At 39.3% G+C, this 19,139-nt stretch overlaps 1 protein-coding gene across 1 annotated transcript in view; it reads right to left on the bottom strand.

Moving 5' to 3' along the window:
- The window catches only part of LOC109934916 (prolyl endopeptidase), a 130,754-nt gene that overhangs the window by 53,702 nt on the left and 57,913 nt on the right, over positions 1-19,139 (bottom strand). The window contains exons 9-10 of the mRNA XM_048596701.1: positions 14,402-14,599; positions 4,764-4,867 (exon numbers count right to left, since the gene is read on the bottom strand). Coding sequence (XP_048452658.1) covers positions 4,764-4,867; positions 14,402-14,599 — 302 coding nt within the window. The remainder of the gene's footprint in view (positions 1-4,763; positions 4,868-14,401; positions 14,600-19,139) is intronic.

Below are 19,139 nucleotides of genomic sequence, written 5' to 3'. Positions count from 1 at the left end.
CAAGAAAGGAAAAAAAGTTTGCCGATGAATAAGTGATTGCATTAACACAGCTTGAAGAGTTCTGAAAATTTGCACATCTAAAGATAATTTAATTTCTAAAAGTCAGAATTACATTAGGCACAAGGCAACTCACAGTAAAAGCAAGTCTACTATTCTCAGAAAAAAGTGACTAGCATCTGCAGAAGTGCTCAAGTTTCAAAATTGGCAGATGGAGCTATTCATGGTAAACAGGCCTTGCTTTCTGCTGATAGATATTCCATGGTGCGACGGCTGAAAAAGTATCTGGGTACTGTGGAGACTGGTCAACTGCAGAGACTATCCAGCCTCCTAGAGAGGACCCCAGCAAACATAGCTGCCAGTCTTCAACCAATTTGATTCACTCCATAAGATATCGAGAAATGTTTGGAGGCACTGAATATTGCAAAGGCTGTGTGTCCTGTCAACACTCAGCAATCATCCTGTAGATATGTGCACTTGCTGCCCCTCTAGCCAAGCTGTTCACAGAATGTCAGAACTGTTACAGCACAGAAGGAAGTCATTCCTTCCAGTGTGCCTGAGCTGCTCTTCAAACAAGTATCGTTGCTGACCAAATCAAGCTACAACACTGTCATATGACCATAAGATGTAGAAGAACGTCATTCAATCCATTGAGTCTGCTCTGTCAAATAAAAACCAAAAGAACAGCAGATACTGGAAATCAGATACAAAAACAGAAATTGCTGGAAAAGATCAGCAGGTCTGGTAGCATTCACAGAGAGAAATCAGAGTTAATGTTCGGGTCCAGTGGAGGCAGATAAAAGCCTGTTGGTGTTGGGGGTATTTTACGATGGATAGAAGATAGTCTTCTATTAGTTAGCCAGAGTTGAGATAAAAGGGGCATTTTCAGGATGACAACCTATAACTGGAGGAGCCCCTTTAGTGCTAGGACCACCAATACTTACAATAGATATATGACTCTGATGATAGAAGAGAATATACCACAGCAATGTTGGTGTATGACACAATAATAGGTGGGAAGGAAGTATTGGATCTAGTCAAGGAAGGGTCACTAGACTTGAAACATTAACTCTGATTTCTCTCCATAGATGCGCCAGACCTGTTGAGCCTTTCCAGCAATTTGTTTTTGAGTCTGCTCTGCCATTCAATGTGATCACAACTGATCTGATCATCCTCAACTCCACTTTCCTTCCTCTTTGCCATGCCCCTCGATTTCTTTACAGATTGAAAATCTCTCTCTCAGCCCTCAATACACTTAAATGACCCTGTACCAACAACATTTTGCGGTAAGGGGAAAAAAACTTTCCCATATCTACCCTGTCAAGTCCCTTAAGAATCATGTATGTTTCACTCAGGTTACCTCTCATTCTTCTGTATTTCAATGAGTACAGGCTGAATCGACACAACCTCTCTTCATAAGAGATCCCTCCAGACCTGGTATCAGCCTAACAAACCTCCTCTGAACTGCTTCCAATGCCAGTATATCTTTCCTTAGATAAAAGGCCCTCTATCTAATCACATGGAAAATGGTCACGTACACAAAAAGCAGGACAAATCCAACTGTCACCCCATCAGTCGACGCTCGATCACCAATAAAGCAATGGAAAGGGTCATTAAGCTGCACTTGCTTAGCAGTAGCCTGCTTACTGATGCCGATTTTGAGTTCTGACAGTGCCATTCAGCTCCAGACCCAATTACAGTTTCAGTCCCAACATGGCTGAAAGAGCTGAAATCCAGAAGTGAGGAGAGAGTAACTTCCCTTCGCATCAAGGCGACATTTGACTGAGTGTAGCATCAAGTAACTCCAGCAAAAAAATGGCAATGAATTCAGGGATTGGAATTATACTTAGCAGAAAGGAAGATGGTTGTGGTGGCTGGAGGTCAGTCATGTCAGCTCCAGGACCACTTGGACTAATTACTGTGAATAAGCTTCAGCAGTATGGAACATTCACATTGTATCCCTTTTCAGCAGTTCAAGAAGGCAGCTCACCACTACCTTCTCAAAAGCAATTAGGGATGGACAATAAATGCTGATCGAGCCAGCGGACCCCATATCACATGACTGAATAAAACAAAAAATGGTTATAATCCATTTGCACTACCACCAAACCACAATTACCCAGTTGTCTTCCATCAGTGTCACAATCAAAAGGCATAGTTGTCTTTTTTTTATTGCAGAGAAATAGTATTTGTATTGCAGACAGGAACACATGCCTGTGGATTATTTACAGTGAGCTCCGTGTTTTACACGTTATTGAACGGGGGGCTCTGTGTTTTAGGGTTTATAAACAGGGGACTCTGTGTTTTAGGGTTTGTTTACAGAGGGCTCTATGCTTTAGGGTTTATGTACAGGGAGCTATGTACAGGGGGCTCTGTGCTTTAGGGTTTTTTTTAAAAACAGGGGGCTCTGTGCTTTAGTGTTTATGTGCCTCAAGTTTGAGAGACATAATTTCCCACTTTCCAAACATATGTAGATCCTGTCTCTCAATCCTCCCCACCAACTCAATATTGCTAATATTAATAGTATTTCTACTTGAATATTGCTGAAATGCGAATCATATTGCTGAAGCTCTTGTACACATCAGGTCAAATTCAAAAATGCCAGACTTTAGATGATCACAACAATTTATAGAATAGGAGTAGTACTGATTTGTCAGCAAGTCGACCCTGATGGATCAAGGATTTCTATGGAAAAAGCTACAGGAAACTATAGGATCTGTATTCTTCCGGATAATTTAAAAAAGTGCAATGCCCTTCATTGTGTTTCCAGAGAACAAGACCCTGTATTTGAATATATATTGCTTATAGCAAATGAGCCACTTTATGAGATTGACTGATTACCTAAAAGTGATTGTTATGGTAGCTATTAACAAACTCTGATTTGTTCACTAAGTGCCCAATCACAAAATCACATCTAACAGACATTTTAATTTGGGTTTTGCAGTTTGTTGAGTAGTCTGTAGTCTGCCTATTAAGAATTGTTGTAGGTGTATGTTTGATTCAATCAGTAAGTCACTGGGATGTATGGCCTACATACCTGGAATCACACTGAAATGAAGAAACGACATTCTTTTTGACAAATGGCACTCATTAGTGGAAAATACCACTCTTGCTGCTACTGTATACAAAGCAGTTATTCATTTTTTATGAATTCACTGGCTTGCTAGGCCATTTCAGTGGGCAGTTAAAAACCCATTACATTGCTGTAGGTCTGGAGTCATATGTAGGCCAAGTGAAGCAACGACGACAATATCCTTCCTTAAAAGATATTAGTGAACCGGCTGGGTTTCCATGGCAATCATCAACGGTTACATGTTTCCATTAGGCCAGCTTTCAATTCCAGATTTATGATTATTAAAATTTCACCACCTGCCATGGTGGGATTTGTACTCTTGTCTCCAGAGCATTGGCTCGGTCTCAGAATTACTAACCCAGTGAAAATACCCCTGTACCATCAGCTGCTCCAAGCTTGCTTCACTTCACAGAATCGTTACAGCCCGTCATGCCTGCACTGGTTCTATTACCTAGTGCCAATTTCCAGCTTTTTGCCCATATCCCTGCGCACATATTCTTTTGAAATACTCATCCAATGTCCTCCTGAATGTCTCAATTAAAACTGCCCTTGCCACATTTTCAGACAGTGCCTTTAACTATTTAAATTTTCTTTATCAAGCAGTCCTCCAGTCCCTCTGAGCCCCGCAACTTCCCTGTGCCTGCTCTTACTCTGTACTATGCATATCTCTGTCACACTTTTGTCCCCAGTCCCTGCATTTACTGGCCTAGTATTCCGGTTCCCACACCCCTGTCGCACTACTTTAAACCCTCCCGAAGAGGTCTAGCAAACCTCCCGCCCAGGATATTGGTGCCCCTCCAGTTCAGGTGCAACCCATCCTTCCTGTACAGGTCCCACCTTCCCCAGAAGACATCCCAATTATCCATATGTCTAAAGCCCTCCTTCCTACACCAGCTCTGTAGCCACATGTTCAACTGCACTCTCACTGTGTTCCTAGCCTCACTAGCCCGTGGCACAAGTAGTAATCCTGAGATTTACTACCCTGGTAGTCCTGTGTTTTAGCTCCCTACCTAACTCCCTGAATGGTCTTCGCAGGACCTCTTCCTTCTTCCTACCTATGACATTTGTGCCAACGTAGACAATGACTTCTGGCTCTTTTCCCTCCTGCTTCAGGATGTCCTGTACCCGCTCAGACACATCAAGGACTTTGGCACCAGGGAAGCAACATACCATCCTATTAATAGAGGACACATCTTTTTAAAGTTATTTTCCCAAGAAGAATATCCATCTTCTAAAAGATAGATAATCATGAGTGACAAGTGTCGTCAGCAGATCTGGTAGATATTCAAAAAATAAGCTGAAATGTTTGAAATAGCTACGACTGTGACAATTTCCAGGGAGACAGCTGTTCATCCATTTACAACCCTGCCTGAATATGGCATCAGCTGGGTCTGTGCCATCAATGACTGCTCGTGTTTTTTAAACTCCTACCTGCCCTTTTCTGGGTCATAAAATGGAGAAGCATTTGTTGATCTCCCCCAATCTTCACTTGGAAGAATTTGGCATTTTGCTCCTCTGTCAGCAGAATTAGTTGTTTGCTACTCCATACAGATAATACATTTTTCTAACTACTTAGAGTCATAGAGTTATATAACACAGAAACAGATCCTTTGGTCTACATTTAGTTGAAATGATTGTATGAGCTTGTCCACATGAAAATAATTAGTGAAAAATCAATAAAAGCCTGAATCACCTGAATAGTCTGGTAATCAGATGGATCAAATCCCTTCACAGTCACTTCTCTGAAAACATGTGGCTTCAAATCATCTTGGGTCAGATCACAATAATAAATAATACCTGAAACAGAATTGCACAAGACATGTTTTAAATACATGTTTGAGTGAAAATAATTTTCACAAAATGAGCTTCAATGAGACATTGCAAAAAAATGAGTTTGTGGCAGCTCTCAGCTTCAAAAACAGACTTGTTAGTTGTGGAGTATCAACTTGTTTGATGCTGTAACCTACATCAGGATTCAAATAACATGTACAAGCCATTCTATCATCTGTTTAAAAAAAAACTGAAGGTAATAGAACATATGCAAGTCTAAGCTTCTCTAGCTGTGGAAAGATTTCAATTTTATACTCCTATTGAAAAAAAATGCCAAAACACATGGAATCAAAACATGCTTCTAATCTAGATATGCTAGCAATGTTCAGAAAACTATTCTCCAATAAAAAAAACCAGTAATCTGGTCTGTTATGAAAATTAAACTGTTTTGAAATATTGATGAGCCTAGTTTCTCTGACACTAAAATTCCCCCGTTTCTTAGAATGTTGATTCTTTGCTGAAGCATTGTTCCACACGCAAAGTTTTTTCTGGTACCTCAAAACAATTATTTTGATGAATTATAGATTTAAAAAAAAAATTCATCTGGTACTGGGCAAAGACATTCACATTCATCCCTTCCTAGACTCTCCATCGCTCAACTTCCTCATCCAATAGCTTCCTCTGTAGCGCTTTCATAATTAAAATTCAAACTGTGTCCATTGCTGAGAGTCTATGAGGATTCTAGAGAGCTGTACTTAAAATTATTGAAGTGTGTACATTTGACAATAAGAGAAATAAAACTTCAAAGTGTCCAACATGTCACATTACAGAAATGATGGGATTACAAAAGAAAGAGTAAAAAAATGGTACGTGAGAACGTTGCTGGACTGGAAAATTTTAGCATGTGGAAAAGATTGGATAGGCTTGGGTTTATTTCTTTGGAACAGAGGAAACTGAGGGCTAGATTTATTTGAGATGGGTAACATTATGAGCAGCCTGGGTACAGTAGATTGGTAGGACCTGTTGCACTCAGCAATGAGGTCAATAACCAGGGGCATATATTTTAAAGAAGGACTGGGGGAGATCGAGGAGAATTACTTCACCCACTGTTTTGGGGTCTGAAATGGTAGAAGAGGAAGAAACCTCACTGCATTCAAAAAGCACCTGGAAATGCACTTTAAATGCAGGATGCTACAAAGCTAGAAAAAAGAATTGTAAACTGGGACAAGACTCGAGAACACTTTTTCAGCTTGCATAGACACAATGATTTGAGTTGCCTTCTTCTGTGCTGTAAATATCAATGACTGTTCACTCAGTGAAGAGAGCACTTGTAAAGCAGAATTAACATTTTTAATTATCAAGACTAATTATTATTCACTGGTACACAGTGTCAGAATCAAATTACTCTCTGCCTGCACAATTGGAAGTTCAAGTATTTTATTAATCTATCAATGTGAAAACTTTGTTTGAAAATGTATATTGAATGATTTGACTGGACCACCAACAGTAACAAACATGTAACAAATTTCAACTTCATGAAAAGACACAAATCATAAAAGTGGTTTGTGCACAGACTGAAATATGTTACAGATATTTACAGAAGAGAAGAAATACATATTTACATATATTGCACAGAAAGAATGCAGTTTGTATTTTCTGTCATGTGGTAGTGAGGTGTAAAGGAGAAAAAGCACAATAATGAGCTGATTAACTTAAAGAAAACCACACCAGCCCTTGTGGTAGGTCTATTATTTCTCACCTGTCAGTGTCACTTTTAACAACACACACTTTTCATAACATCAGTATCTAATTCTTTTGTGTAGAATTGTCAAGAACAACTTGACTAATGTGACGTGATGTATTTTGGAAGATCAAATTCAGGTACAAATTTTACAATAAAATGGCAGAAGGGTTAGGAATATGGACAGAGGGATCTGAGCATACAGGTCCACAGATCCCTGAAAGTGGCAACACAGGCGGATAAGGTGGTCAAGAAGGTATATAAGCATGCTTGCCTTCATTGGCCAGGGTATCGAATATAAAAGTTGGCAAGTTAGTTAGAGTAGGATTAATATGCAAATTCCAGAATTTCTTTCAAGTCACTGTCCCGAGATAACTAAGGGTTTTATCAGTATACCAGAGGGGACATCCTAGGTCAGACAATGCATTGTAGGTGTTAAGCCTTGTTTAGAATCTGGTTGAAGTCAGACTGGTTTTCTAGAATGTATCTGCAATTACAAATGTGTGAGAGAGCGCGGGCGAGAGAGAGAGAGAGAGAGCGCGAGAACGAGAGTGTGTAGTGTGGTAGGGTCACCTGTAGTGTGACATGAAGCCACGATTCTGGTTGAGGCCATCCTCATGGGTACCAAACTTGGCTATCAGCCTCTGCTCAATTTTTATGTATCCCGAAGTCCACCTTGGAGGACATTTACCCAAAGGTCCAAGGCCGAATGTCCTTGACTGCTGAACTGTTTCCCCCCCACTGGGAGGGAACATCCCTGTCTGGCGATTGTTGCGTGGTGTCCACTCATCCGTTGTCATAGCATCTGCATTGTTTCACCAAAATGCCATACCTCGGGGCATCCTTGCCTGCAGCGTAGGAGACAGACAACGTTGGCCGAGTCAGATGAGTATCTGCCATGCATGTGGTGGGTGGTGTTCCCATGTGTGATGGTAGTATCCATGTCGATGATCTGACATGTCTTGCAAAGGTTGCCATAACAAGTTTGTATGATGTTGTGGTCGATATTGTCCTGAAGGCTGGGTAGTTTGCTGCGAACAATGGGGTGTTTAAAGTTTGGTGGTTGATTGAAGGCAAGAAGCAGAGGCATGAGGAAGATCTTGGAGAGGTGCTCATTGTCATCAATGAGGTGTTGAAGGCTGCGAAGAACATGACATAGTTTCTCTGCTCCCGGGATGTACCGGATGACGAAGGATACCCTATCAGTCTTATCCAGTGTCTGTCTTCTGAGGAAGTTTTTTGCTGTGGCATGTTGGAACTGGCGATTGATGAGTTGAGCATCATATCCCATTATGAGGGCGGCCCTGCATTCCTCCTCACATGAACAGATCCTGTGTATGCAGAGGGATTGTCCGAAGGGAATGGCTCTTTTAAAATGTGCTTAGGGTGGAAGCTAGAAGTGCAGCAGCGTGAGGTAACCCATAGGCTTGCAGGGCAGTGAGGTGTCTGTCCTTGATGGAGATGCACGTGTCCGAGAATGAGGCCGATTCTAAAGAGATTTCCACGGTAAATCTGACGGTGGATGAAACTTGTTGATATCACTGTGGTTGTTTCAGATTCCTCGCCATGAGTCCAAAGGAAGAAAGTGTTGTCAACTTATATGGGGCATAGCATTGGTCGGAGGTCCTGCGCAACAAAGAAGTCTTGTTCAAACTTATGCATGAAAATGTTGGCATATTGGGGTGCAAATCTGGTTACCATGGCTGTTCTGTGTGTCTGGAAGAAGAACTGGCTGTCAAAGGTGAAGACATTGCGGTTGAGGATGAAACGGGTGAGTTGTAGGATGGTGTCTGGATATTGGCAGTTGTTAGTATTGAGTACTGAGGCTGTTGCAGTGACGCTGTTGTCGTGGGGGATGATGGTGTAGAGTGCCAAAACATCCATTGTGATGAGGAATGTTCCTGGTTCGGTTGCTGGGTTTCTCTAAGAAATCTGTGGTATTGCAACAGAAGCCAGGGGCACCCTGTACAATGGGCTTCGAGATGCCCTCGACATAGCCAGAGGGGTTCTCAAAATTATGAGAGGCATAGATGGGGTGAAATGTCAGAGGCTTTTTCCCATGGTGGACAGATCAAGTACAAGAGGGCACAGGTTCAAAATGAGAGGGTAAAGGTTTAGGGAACAAGTGTGAGGAAAATCTTTCACACAGAGGGTGGTAGGTACCTGAAACGCACTGCCAGTGGAGATGGTGGAAGCACGCACATTAGCAATGTTTAAGGTACATCTTGATGGACATATGAATGGGAGGCAAACAGATGGACAGAAACTGCGTATGGGCAATAAGTAGTGGGTCTAAATAAGGACTAGGAATCGGTGCAGGCTTGGTGGGCCAAAAGGCATGTTCCTTTACTGTATTGTTTTTTGTTCTCAGGCAACTATTGCATGACCTGTTCTGCTGCATGGTGTATGTCACTGCATTAATAAATTATTCAACTGACTAAGAAACCAATTCCTAGAATGGCCAACAGATTTACCATGGCATTCATAACAATATATTAGATGATCAGCTTTGCTAGAGATATTAAAGTGGGATAGAGCGTGATAGGATGCAACTCCAACATTTTAAAAGGAAGTAATCAGTTATGATGCAAGATTTATAATTTAAGACTAGCCTATTGCACAGAAAGAATGCATACAGGAGGATACCAATATCAAATGTAGCCTTCAGGCAAAACTGGATGAGAAGAGGAAAGAGATTTGGACCAAAGCATGAATGCAATTCAATTCCCATTTGAGTCATACATTGACTTTCTTTTCTTTAATAATCTGAATTACCATTATTTTTGGCCATTGACCTGAAACATTAATGTTGCTTTTCACTCTTCACAAATGTTGCTCAAACCAAGCGACAATTGATTTGAAGTTTGAGAAGATTTGTAGCTCGGGTGGTGGATGAAATTGTAGACATGCTTGCCGAGCCGGTGGGATTAGTTATAAAAGTTTCGTTACCCTGCTAGGTAACATCGTCAGTTTGCCTCCAGTGAAATGTCACTGTTCTGTCCTGCTTGTTATTTATATGCCTCAGTTTGCTGGGATGGTTAGTATTACTTCCAGTTTTGTTTCTCAGTGGTTTGCACAGGGTCTAATTCAATGTATTTGTGAATCAAGTTCTGGTTGGAATACCAGGCCTCCAGGAATTCTCCACGGGGTCTTTGTTTGGCTTGTGCGATTATTGATGTGTTGTCCCAGTCGAATTTACATCCCTCGTTGTCTGTGTGTAATGAGAGACGTGAGAATCGGTCGTGTCTTTTCGTGGCCAGTCGGCGTTCATGTATCCGTATAGTCAATTTTCTTCCGGTTTGGCCTATGTAGTGTTCCTCACAGTCCTTGCATGCTATTTTGTATACAACCCCAGTTCGAATGCAAAAGGTCCCATACCCAAACCAGCAAAACTGGGGTTATATGGAAAATACCATGCAAGGACTGTCAGAAACACTACATATAGTCAATTTTCTTCCAGTTTGGCCTATGCAGTGTTTCTTGTAGGATACCTTGGGATTCTCCCTAACCTTCCCTGCCAACATTTCTCTTGCCCCTTCTTTCCTCTCAATTACTTTCTTGAGATCTCCTCTGTACTTTTTACACTCCGCTGGGGCCTTTGTTGTTTTGCTCCCTTTGTACCTGTTATAAGTTACAAGTTACATTTTTCCTTTTACCTGGTCCTGAATATTCCTAGATATCCAGAGTGTTCAGAACACCTACTATTTATGGCAAATGAAAACAACCTGAGCAGACTTTATTTATCTCTGATGCCATTGTGAAGAAGATAATGTATGTGGAGATTTACTTGGCTATAATTTATACAATTGGAATATGTGCCTGCAAGGAATGAAAACAGCTAGAGACTATTTCTTGATGAAAATGGTTCTCTTTAAAATGTGCTTAATTTATATTTAAAAAAGGGCAGCTAATGATGACGAGAGCCTGAACCAAATCGAGACTGCAATTAATAGTTTAAACAAACATTTCAGAATGCAGGTTACTCAATGCAAGTAAAATTAAATGTCACAGTATACCGTTATAATTTACATGTCACAGATTCTATCATTACAGCATTTAAAAGATTCATTTGCTCTTTTTAGAGTTGTAGCATTTTATCATTGCTCAAAGGATTGTAGTAATTAAGGAAAATAGCATGCTGTGCAGGAAGCAGTACTGTGTCTTGCAGGGAGATAAATAGGAGCCAGAAATTTTTCAGAACCACATTACAAAATACACAATTGTAGTAGTAGTCATTATTTTGGAAAACACTGCAGCTCATCCCCCAGCTCCAGCTTTCTAATTTACAAAGAAAAGTTTCTGTTAGAGTAATCCTTGTTTACTGATCAGCTACTGAACAAATATATCATTTAGGTGAACACTGCAAAAATATCATCAAGGCAAATGGCCCAGAACAAAGATTCTACATTGCACAGGAACTCACCTTTTTTTAATACATTTATAAAAACTCCTCAAATCCTGCATGGGTCTTAATTCACCTTGCCAATTCAATACACTAAGCTAAATTTCAAACACACTCACAAGATCCTCTATTTGACTAGCAATAATATCTGGAGAAGGAGAATTATTGTTTGAGAATAAACTAAGTGATAATGTCAAATAGACAACTAATTTAGTAAAGAATAAACCCTCAAGTTTCTGAAAAAATTGATTTTTTTTCTAACACTTCTGTCCATAAAGTAAATTCTAAATGCTTTAGATTTAAATAGCAAAGAAGAAAATAGTTGTAAAGATAGATAGGTTTGGTATTATTGTCATTAATTATGCTACAATGCATGGCTTTCCACAGCTGTTAATACTTCTACTTTAACAAAAGAAACAATAATTAAGCCGCACAGAATGTGCCAAGTGCTGGTGAAGCCATGCGAACAACGCATTGATTTTGCTTGTGCCACATTGATGCTATCAAGGGGGAATGACCAATCAGCCTCAGAACAATAGTGGCAAGGGAACCAGACAAGTGCATTGGCATCATCCACTTCCTAAAATTTCAGTGTCCTTCAGCTAGTGGCTTCAGTTTTCAAAAATAAAAGCACATATTTGTAATGTTTACATGGTAGTTTGATGTACAATAAATGAAATAGATGAAAAGACAAAATTATGGGGAATACAGTTTACAGAGACAATGATAGGTTAAGTAATTGGGCAAAAAGTTGGCAAATGGAATATAATGTGGAAAATATGAAATTGCTCATTTTAGAAGGGAGAAGAAAACTACAGAGTATTATCTAAATTAAGAAAAATTGTAGAAAGCTGCAAAAGAAAGGTACTTGAGGGTGCTTAGGCATGAAACACAGAAAGCTAGCACACAGATGCAGTGGGTAATCTGGATGGCTGATGGCATGTTGATCCTTACTTCAAGAGAGTTGGAATACAAGAGTAGGGAAGTCTTACTGCAACTGTAGAAGGTGCTGGTGAAAGCACATTTGGAGTACTGTAAGCAGTTTTGGACCTGAGGGAATGTATGGTTCACTGGAGGCAGTTCAGACAAGGTTCACTAGGATGATCCCCACTACAGAGGGATTGTCTTATAAGCAAAGGCTAAACAGGTCGGGTCTCTACTCACTGGAATTTAGAAGCATTAGAGGTGATCTCATTGAAACACATACAATTCTTAAGGGGCTTGACAGGGTAACTGCTAAGAGGATGTTTCCTTCATGGGAGAGTCTAGGATCAGAGGGCATAGTCTCAGAATTAAGAGGCGCCAATTTAAGACTGAGATGAGGAGGAATTTCTTTTCTCAGATAGTTGAGCATCTTTGGAACTCCTTGCCACAGAGAGTGCTCCAGGCAGAGGTCTTGTGTATATTTAAGGCTCAGATAGAAAGATTCTTGCTCAGTTGGGGAATCAAGCGTTATGGGGAAAGGGCGGGAAAATGGACTTGAGGAATTTCGATCAGCCATGATACTACTGAATGGCCGAGCAGGGCGGGGTTGAATGGCCTACCCCATTCCTATTTCTTACGGTCTTAAATAAGTATCCAAATATTTTTCCAGATGCAGTCCTTCCACCACAGCTACAAATGGATAACAAGCCTGAGCACTGTACCAAGCAGGATGTAGAAAGGAGAAAGAATTGATGCCTGTTATCTCCCTCTCCATTCTCTGTATAGTACAAAGATGAATTTTGACTTGGGTTTTGTGCAAAGAGATTTAACAATCCATCATGCTGGATTTACCCTACTGGATTTTCTTTTGTATTGTGTATTGGAAACTGTTGGCTCCCAGCAAGGTGGACAGTGTGTGTGAGCTGTTGTATAAACAGATTGCTGGTTGGATACAGTGACCCTGCTTTCAAATGGTTGCATTTTTTTTTTTTAAGTCAGACCTTGACAGAAAGACACAAACTTCAGGCATCTAGAGAAAATGAGGCTGGTTGAAACTAAATAAAAGACAGATACATTTGGGCTGACATCATCCTGAAGTGCACTGCAGGCAGATTGAAGGAAAAAAAATAGTGCTGGATCGATGAGTCAGCAACAGGCAAATAAAAGATTGGTGTAACTGTTTCTATTACTTAAGGTTAACTACTGACTGATATGACCATGACGTGGAGGTGCCGAGGTTGCACTGCGGTGGACAAGTCAGATGTCACAGGACACCAGGTTGCAGTCCAACAGGTTTATTTGAAATCACAAGCTTTTGGAGTGCTGTTCCTTCATCAGGTGAAGTCGAGGGATGAGCACAGGCACAGAATTTATAAGCGGAGAGATCCTTGCAACATAATTATCTTGCAAGGATCTCGCTGCCTATAAATTCTGTGTGCTTCCCCCCACTTCCCCCCTGACAAAGGAACAGCACTCCGAAAGCTTGCGATTTCAAATAAACCTGTTGGACTATAACCTGATATCATGTGATTTCGGACCTAGATATGACCAGGTGCACAGAGGTGAGGTAGATACTGGTGGATCCATGCCATTAAGCCTGCTGTGAGCATTGCTGAAGAGATACTGGAGAAGTGCACCACTTTGGTGACGACTCTTATCAACAGAACTCTGACTGACTGGGAGATCCATGAGAATTCTCTTTGTTGTACCTGCTATTTAACGTGTAACTTGTACTTTAAATTGAATAAAATTTGCCTATTAATTTATATTAGCTTTATTTTGATTTTAGTTTGATAGATGCAAGTAAAATCTATATTTTAAAAAATCATTTTCATTATTTTTCTCATTGCAGTACTTTGGATTTTTAAGAGACCACAGGGATCATTACTATTCAAGTCATATTTCATTCCTTTTATATAAAGGGAGGTGATAGCATAGTGGTAATATACTACCAATGGACTGATAATTTAGAGTCTCCGAATATTGTGTTAGGGTCATGGGTTGGAGTCTCACCTATTAGAATTTAAATTTAATAAAATCTGGAATTAAAAACTAGCCTAATGGCAACCATTCGCAATCCACTGTAAAAATCCATCTAGTTGTTCAGTTCAAGGGTAATAAAGGACAGGCAACAAATGCCAAAAATAAATAAAACAGATTTTAAAATAGCAAAACTAGTTTTGGTCGATTGAAAGTGGTGAGGTGTGGAGAAGGGAAGGGAGTCTGAACACAAGATTTATCCAACTTGACAGGCAGTGGGCAGAGCTCAAAGCTGGGGAATCGCCAACATACAGTCTTAAGGCAAAACCTGGAACAGTAAAGGTTTCAAACTGGAGAGAAACAGAAGAAAGCAACAGATGGTCTTGGGAGCAAAATGGAGGCGTTTGCCCAACACATGTTACTCAACCTCAAAATAACTGAATGAAGTTCTACCCCAACGACAGAAAAAAAAAAGTTCAATTAAAAATCTGTCTTAATTTGACTCTGTACTAACCTGGTGTCAGGAAACTAGTAAATTGGTAGAAGATTTCCGTGTCCTTCTTTTGCCCACTGTAGCCCACAATACTGCCCACATCCAATGGAAATGTTTTTAAGTGTGCTCCTGTGGCCAACTCATGCAGCTGCAGAACATGTTTCACATCATGTAGGTAGCATAAAATCAGAAAGTTGTTCTTGACGCATCCTGCCCATTCTGAAAATATAGATAAACTTAAATTGTAAACATACAAAAAGAAAAATTCTAATTACAAATATTGGTTTAAAGTAAGACATTATCTAAATTATACTTTTGATAACTCGCATATGGCTAAAACCCAAATATATAAAGCAACGTGTAATGGACCAAAACAATCTCCTCAAAACATATTAAGACAGTCTAGACCCTAATTTTTTTCCTATTTTAAGATAAGATGTTGCATTCCAGAGGCAATTTGATTGATTAAACTACTTGACTTTAAGCAAAGCACACTTTATTTTAACTGTAGTGTAAAAATACAGACAAAGTAAAAATAAAAAAGTGAAAAGAATTGCCTTAACTATAATGCTGTCAAAATGCTTACCAAAATAGTATATATTAACTGCTACTAATCAACTGTTCCAATACAGTAACATCCCATAAAAGCACCCTTGGCAAAGGCAAATTCAGTAAACAGATTGTCTCACATGTAATTCTCACAGCTGGAAGAGAACCCCAGCTTTTAGCTGTAACAGAGAGAGGAATAAGAGCTTCCACATCCTGCTTCAAGACCTCGGCAACTACAGAAAGCTAAAACTAATAATCATGGTTCTGTGGGAGCTTGACCCCACCCATTCTGGCTGCTTTTATCGTTCTAATTTTTTTAAAAACCCATGGCCTCACAAGCTGTTTCTTTATTTGCTTTGAGCAGCAGCTCGGGCACCTCTGTCTCGACCTTTCTTTGCTAAAGAAAAAGGACAAAATACACCTCTTAAAGCCATAGTATCATCACAACCTCTTCAAAAATGTGCAGTAATTTTATCACAACCAGAAACCCTTATACAATTCTTCACTGTAAAGACAAGAATGTACCTGTCATGCCTTGCAAAGGGAGTAGAATTCAGTATATTAGCCAGGCAGTCATAAAGCAAACTTAAGAAAGAAAATAACCAATTTAATACAAACAACTTCAGGACACAGCTATGGTCGGTGCCAAAATAGATGGCACTGACAAACTGTTGTTCTTGTGATATGAAAATCTAAGTAATAACGTTGCTTTATGAACGTCAATACACCACCAACACAGGAGGCCAACAAAACCATTTGGACGACTTCCAGCATTTTTTGACGAGTGACGTACCAGGAAACTGAATAAAAACGTATCAATGGAAGAAAAGGAAGATCATCACCCTGAACAGTCAGGTGGATGCCCACCTGCTCACTTGTCCATTTCCCCAGCTAAACTAGAAAGGCTATAGAAAAGCTCCAGGGCTTTGCACTACAGTGCTAAAATATGGAATCCATGTTGCACTGATGATTTGGTTGACTTGTCCAAACAGCACACTAAGCAGAAAAAAAGATTACTGAGTTTTTCTAGAACAAACTCCAAACATTTTTCAATATCTTTCACTGTACATGGTCAGGCCATTGTGATGCATGAATAAACTGAAAAGAGTCATGCCACTGTTTTATTTACACTGTCCAACTTTGTATGTGAGCCAGGTTGCAGACAGGATTTTCTCGGTTAGCTCAAATATTTGCATACACGGTATTGCAATTATAACAAAGTCTCTTCCTTCAAGAATGATTCTACTAAATTCTGTAATCAGCCCAAGAATGAGAGGTGGAGTGGATGATTCTTGGTTGTTCAGGGGGCCTAATAAACCCTTGTTATTGGAGGGTCTTATTTGTTTTCTCTCCAACATCAAGATGTTTGAAGTTCAATCATCAAAACTGTTCTCCAGTTATACTCCTTTTCGTAGAGAGAAAGGAGAAGTTCCAAACAGTACTCTTTATGGTCTGGACTAAAAGTTATCATTTCCGACCTTGCCTCCAAGGCTGTATTGGAATGGTCTTCCAGTACCTATAATTTTCTATGATCTATTTTCATTTCAGATTTCCAGCTTTTTTTCCTTTTCTTTATATTGCAGGAGTGACTATAATTTTTCCCAGTAATGGGCTGTAAGAGATGATATTGGTATCTACTAGAACTGCCACTCTTCTTATTTTTGATGCTTGCTGCAAACCTAGCCAAGTCTTAAGGCTTACTGAAATATTATTTTGCAATTCTTCACCATGATTTCAAACATGTTCTTTAAATTCAATGACTGAAATCATAGATTCCCACAGTTTCTTTATCTCTTGCAAATTGCATAAAAGTGTCAGATTAGGTTTCTTTCTTGTAATATTATATTTTAATTGATAATCTTCAGGTACAGGCTCATAAGCATTGAATATTGCTTTCTTAATAATTTCAAAGTTTGCAGATTGCTCTTCCGACAGACTGCAGTACACATTTGTAGCTGTCCCTATCGGAACTAAATTGTAGCATTGGGAACAAAAACAGAAGTTGCTGGAAAAGCTTAGCAGGTCTGGCAACATCTGTGAAGAAAATAAAAATCAGAGTCAACGTTTCGGGTCCGGTGACCCTCCTTCAGAACTGGTCTGAGGAAGAGTCACCGGACCTGAAACATTAACTCTGATTTTTTTCTTCACAGGTGCTGCCAGACCTGCTGAGCTTTTCCAGCAACTTCTGTTTTTGTTCCTGATTTACAGCATCTGCAATTCTTTCAGTTTTTAAAATGTAACATTGTCAGTTTGAGTCATTTTTTAATAATTAACAATTTTGACTTGATTAAGCAGGTGAGGAATTAAATTATATTTTGTTTAATGGTAATCAGTTGTTAAAACAGTTTAGATATCTAACTCTCACAACATCCTTTTATTTCTACTTTCAGCTTATCCACTAACTTTCTCAGTTTAGTCTCAGTTAAAGATTTCAAATAATCCACTGGTACATATTCTATGCCAAAAAAATGTCATAGCAACATTCAAGGCCATTTTGGAGCTCCAATCACACACTTCAAATCAACTCTCCTGCTTTTATGCTCAGTACCTCTCCCCACTCAATTCTAAAGATTCACAGATTCCTTCTCAAATTTAAAGCTTATTGATTCTGCAGACCCCCACTTTGTTATTATCCTAGCTGATGGAAATACTGGCCAAATGAGATCCCAGAGTGAAACTTAGCTTGACAGAAAGTTTATTTTGCCATTTGCTTACTATCATAGTCAGTCATTGAACATATTCAAAAAAGGCTGCCAATGTACTTTCAACACAATAACAAAAATTTATTACGTATGTGCGGGAAAAAAAAGCTAACTATACTAAAGTTTAAATGAATAGGATAAAAGGGTGTCAATAAAAACCATCAGAAAACAAGTTTCAACTCTTTTACCCTCAACAACAGTCTTACAAACCCATAAATTCTGACGGAGGATCACTACATTCCAACTTTAAACTTGGGGGCCAATAAGTCCTGGTTATAAGGGGGTTAAATTTGTTTCCTCTCTAACCCATTCTTCTTTTTGTAGAGAGAAAGGAGAAGTTCCAAATAGTGAAGATATTTCTTCTTTGGGTACAGCTGTAATTGGTTTGTTTTCAACAAAGCTCTGCATTGATGAATGCTATTTTTAATTAGCGAGAGACCCTTAAACTGACTGCCAACACAGCTCACTTATTTCTTAACATGGACTTCTTGAACACCAGTTTCAAAGCCTTTGGTTTCTGGAGTTCTGTTACTGACACAAAGCCACTCAGGACTATTTTCTTCTGCCATGATTGTTTTGGTTACTGTTAAACTCCACTGTTGCTGTTACAAGGTTTTTATTCTCTAAACAACCTTATTCTTTCTCTCTGAAATAAATGTACACTCCCTGCCCTTCTGGATGGTTCCATCTTGCAAATTAAACACTTTTCTGTTTCCCTTTATCTTGGTACATCTTGCGACTACATCACAGGCTATTTTTACTACTCTCTTCTATCCTTGCTCCTAAGGCACAGAAATATTCAAGGTTTTTTTTATTTTAAAAAGCCTAATTTAAAATCATGTAAGTACATTTCCAATGTCACTCAAAAATCAAATTTAAGCTATGTTCTTCCCTTCTTAATGAAGGCACAATACAGAAATACAAAGCAAACTTAAGGCAATATAGGGCTCATTTTAGAACTCAATTTTCCAAATAATGTCCAAAAACAGGTCTCACAGACGGTGATGGGATATTGAGCAGACAACGTATTCTTTAAATGATGCTGATTCAGAGATCTATATGAACCAGGTCAGAGGTACGAATGCTGCTAAGTCAAAGTTATAACTCAAAGGAACTAAATGTGGTAATCGATTGAAGTTTTGTCAGTTGCAACCAATAACCATTTCAGCCTACTCCTGAACCAAACATTGAAGATTTCAGCAGTACACTTTCTGAACTTAATAGCTTGCAGCATCATTATCTAGTAAATAAATCATTGGAATAAATACAAATTATGTTATTGGGAAGAATATTTTGACTGAAGGTGTTCAGATCAATGGAATTAACAAGGTTGCCTAAATTGTCAGTGCTTTCAAAATCTCAATTTCAGTCAAAACCTCAATCCAGTCCCTCAGTCTCTGATGCTCTGAAAACAATCCAAGTTTACCCAAGCTCTCCTCAGAGCTAATACATTCTAATCCAGGCAACATTTTGATAAACCTCTTTTGCACCCATTCCTAAGCCTCCAC

This window comes from Rhincodon typus, chromosome 5 (genome assembly GCF_021869965.1).
Source record: "Rhincodon typus isolate 14 chromosome 5, sRhiTyp1.1, whole genome shotgun sequence".
Classification (NCBI taxonomy): domain Eukaryota; kingdom Metazoa; phylum Chordata; class Chondrichthyes; order Orectolobiformes; family Rhincodontidae; genus Rhincodon; species Rhincodon typus.
Note: the sequence above shows the minus strand (reverse complement) of the source record. Positions and strands in the feature narration are given on the sequence as shown.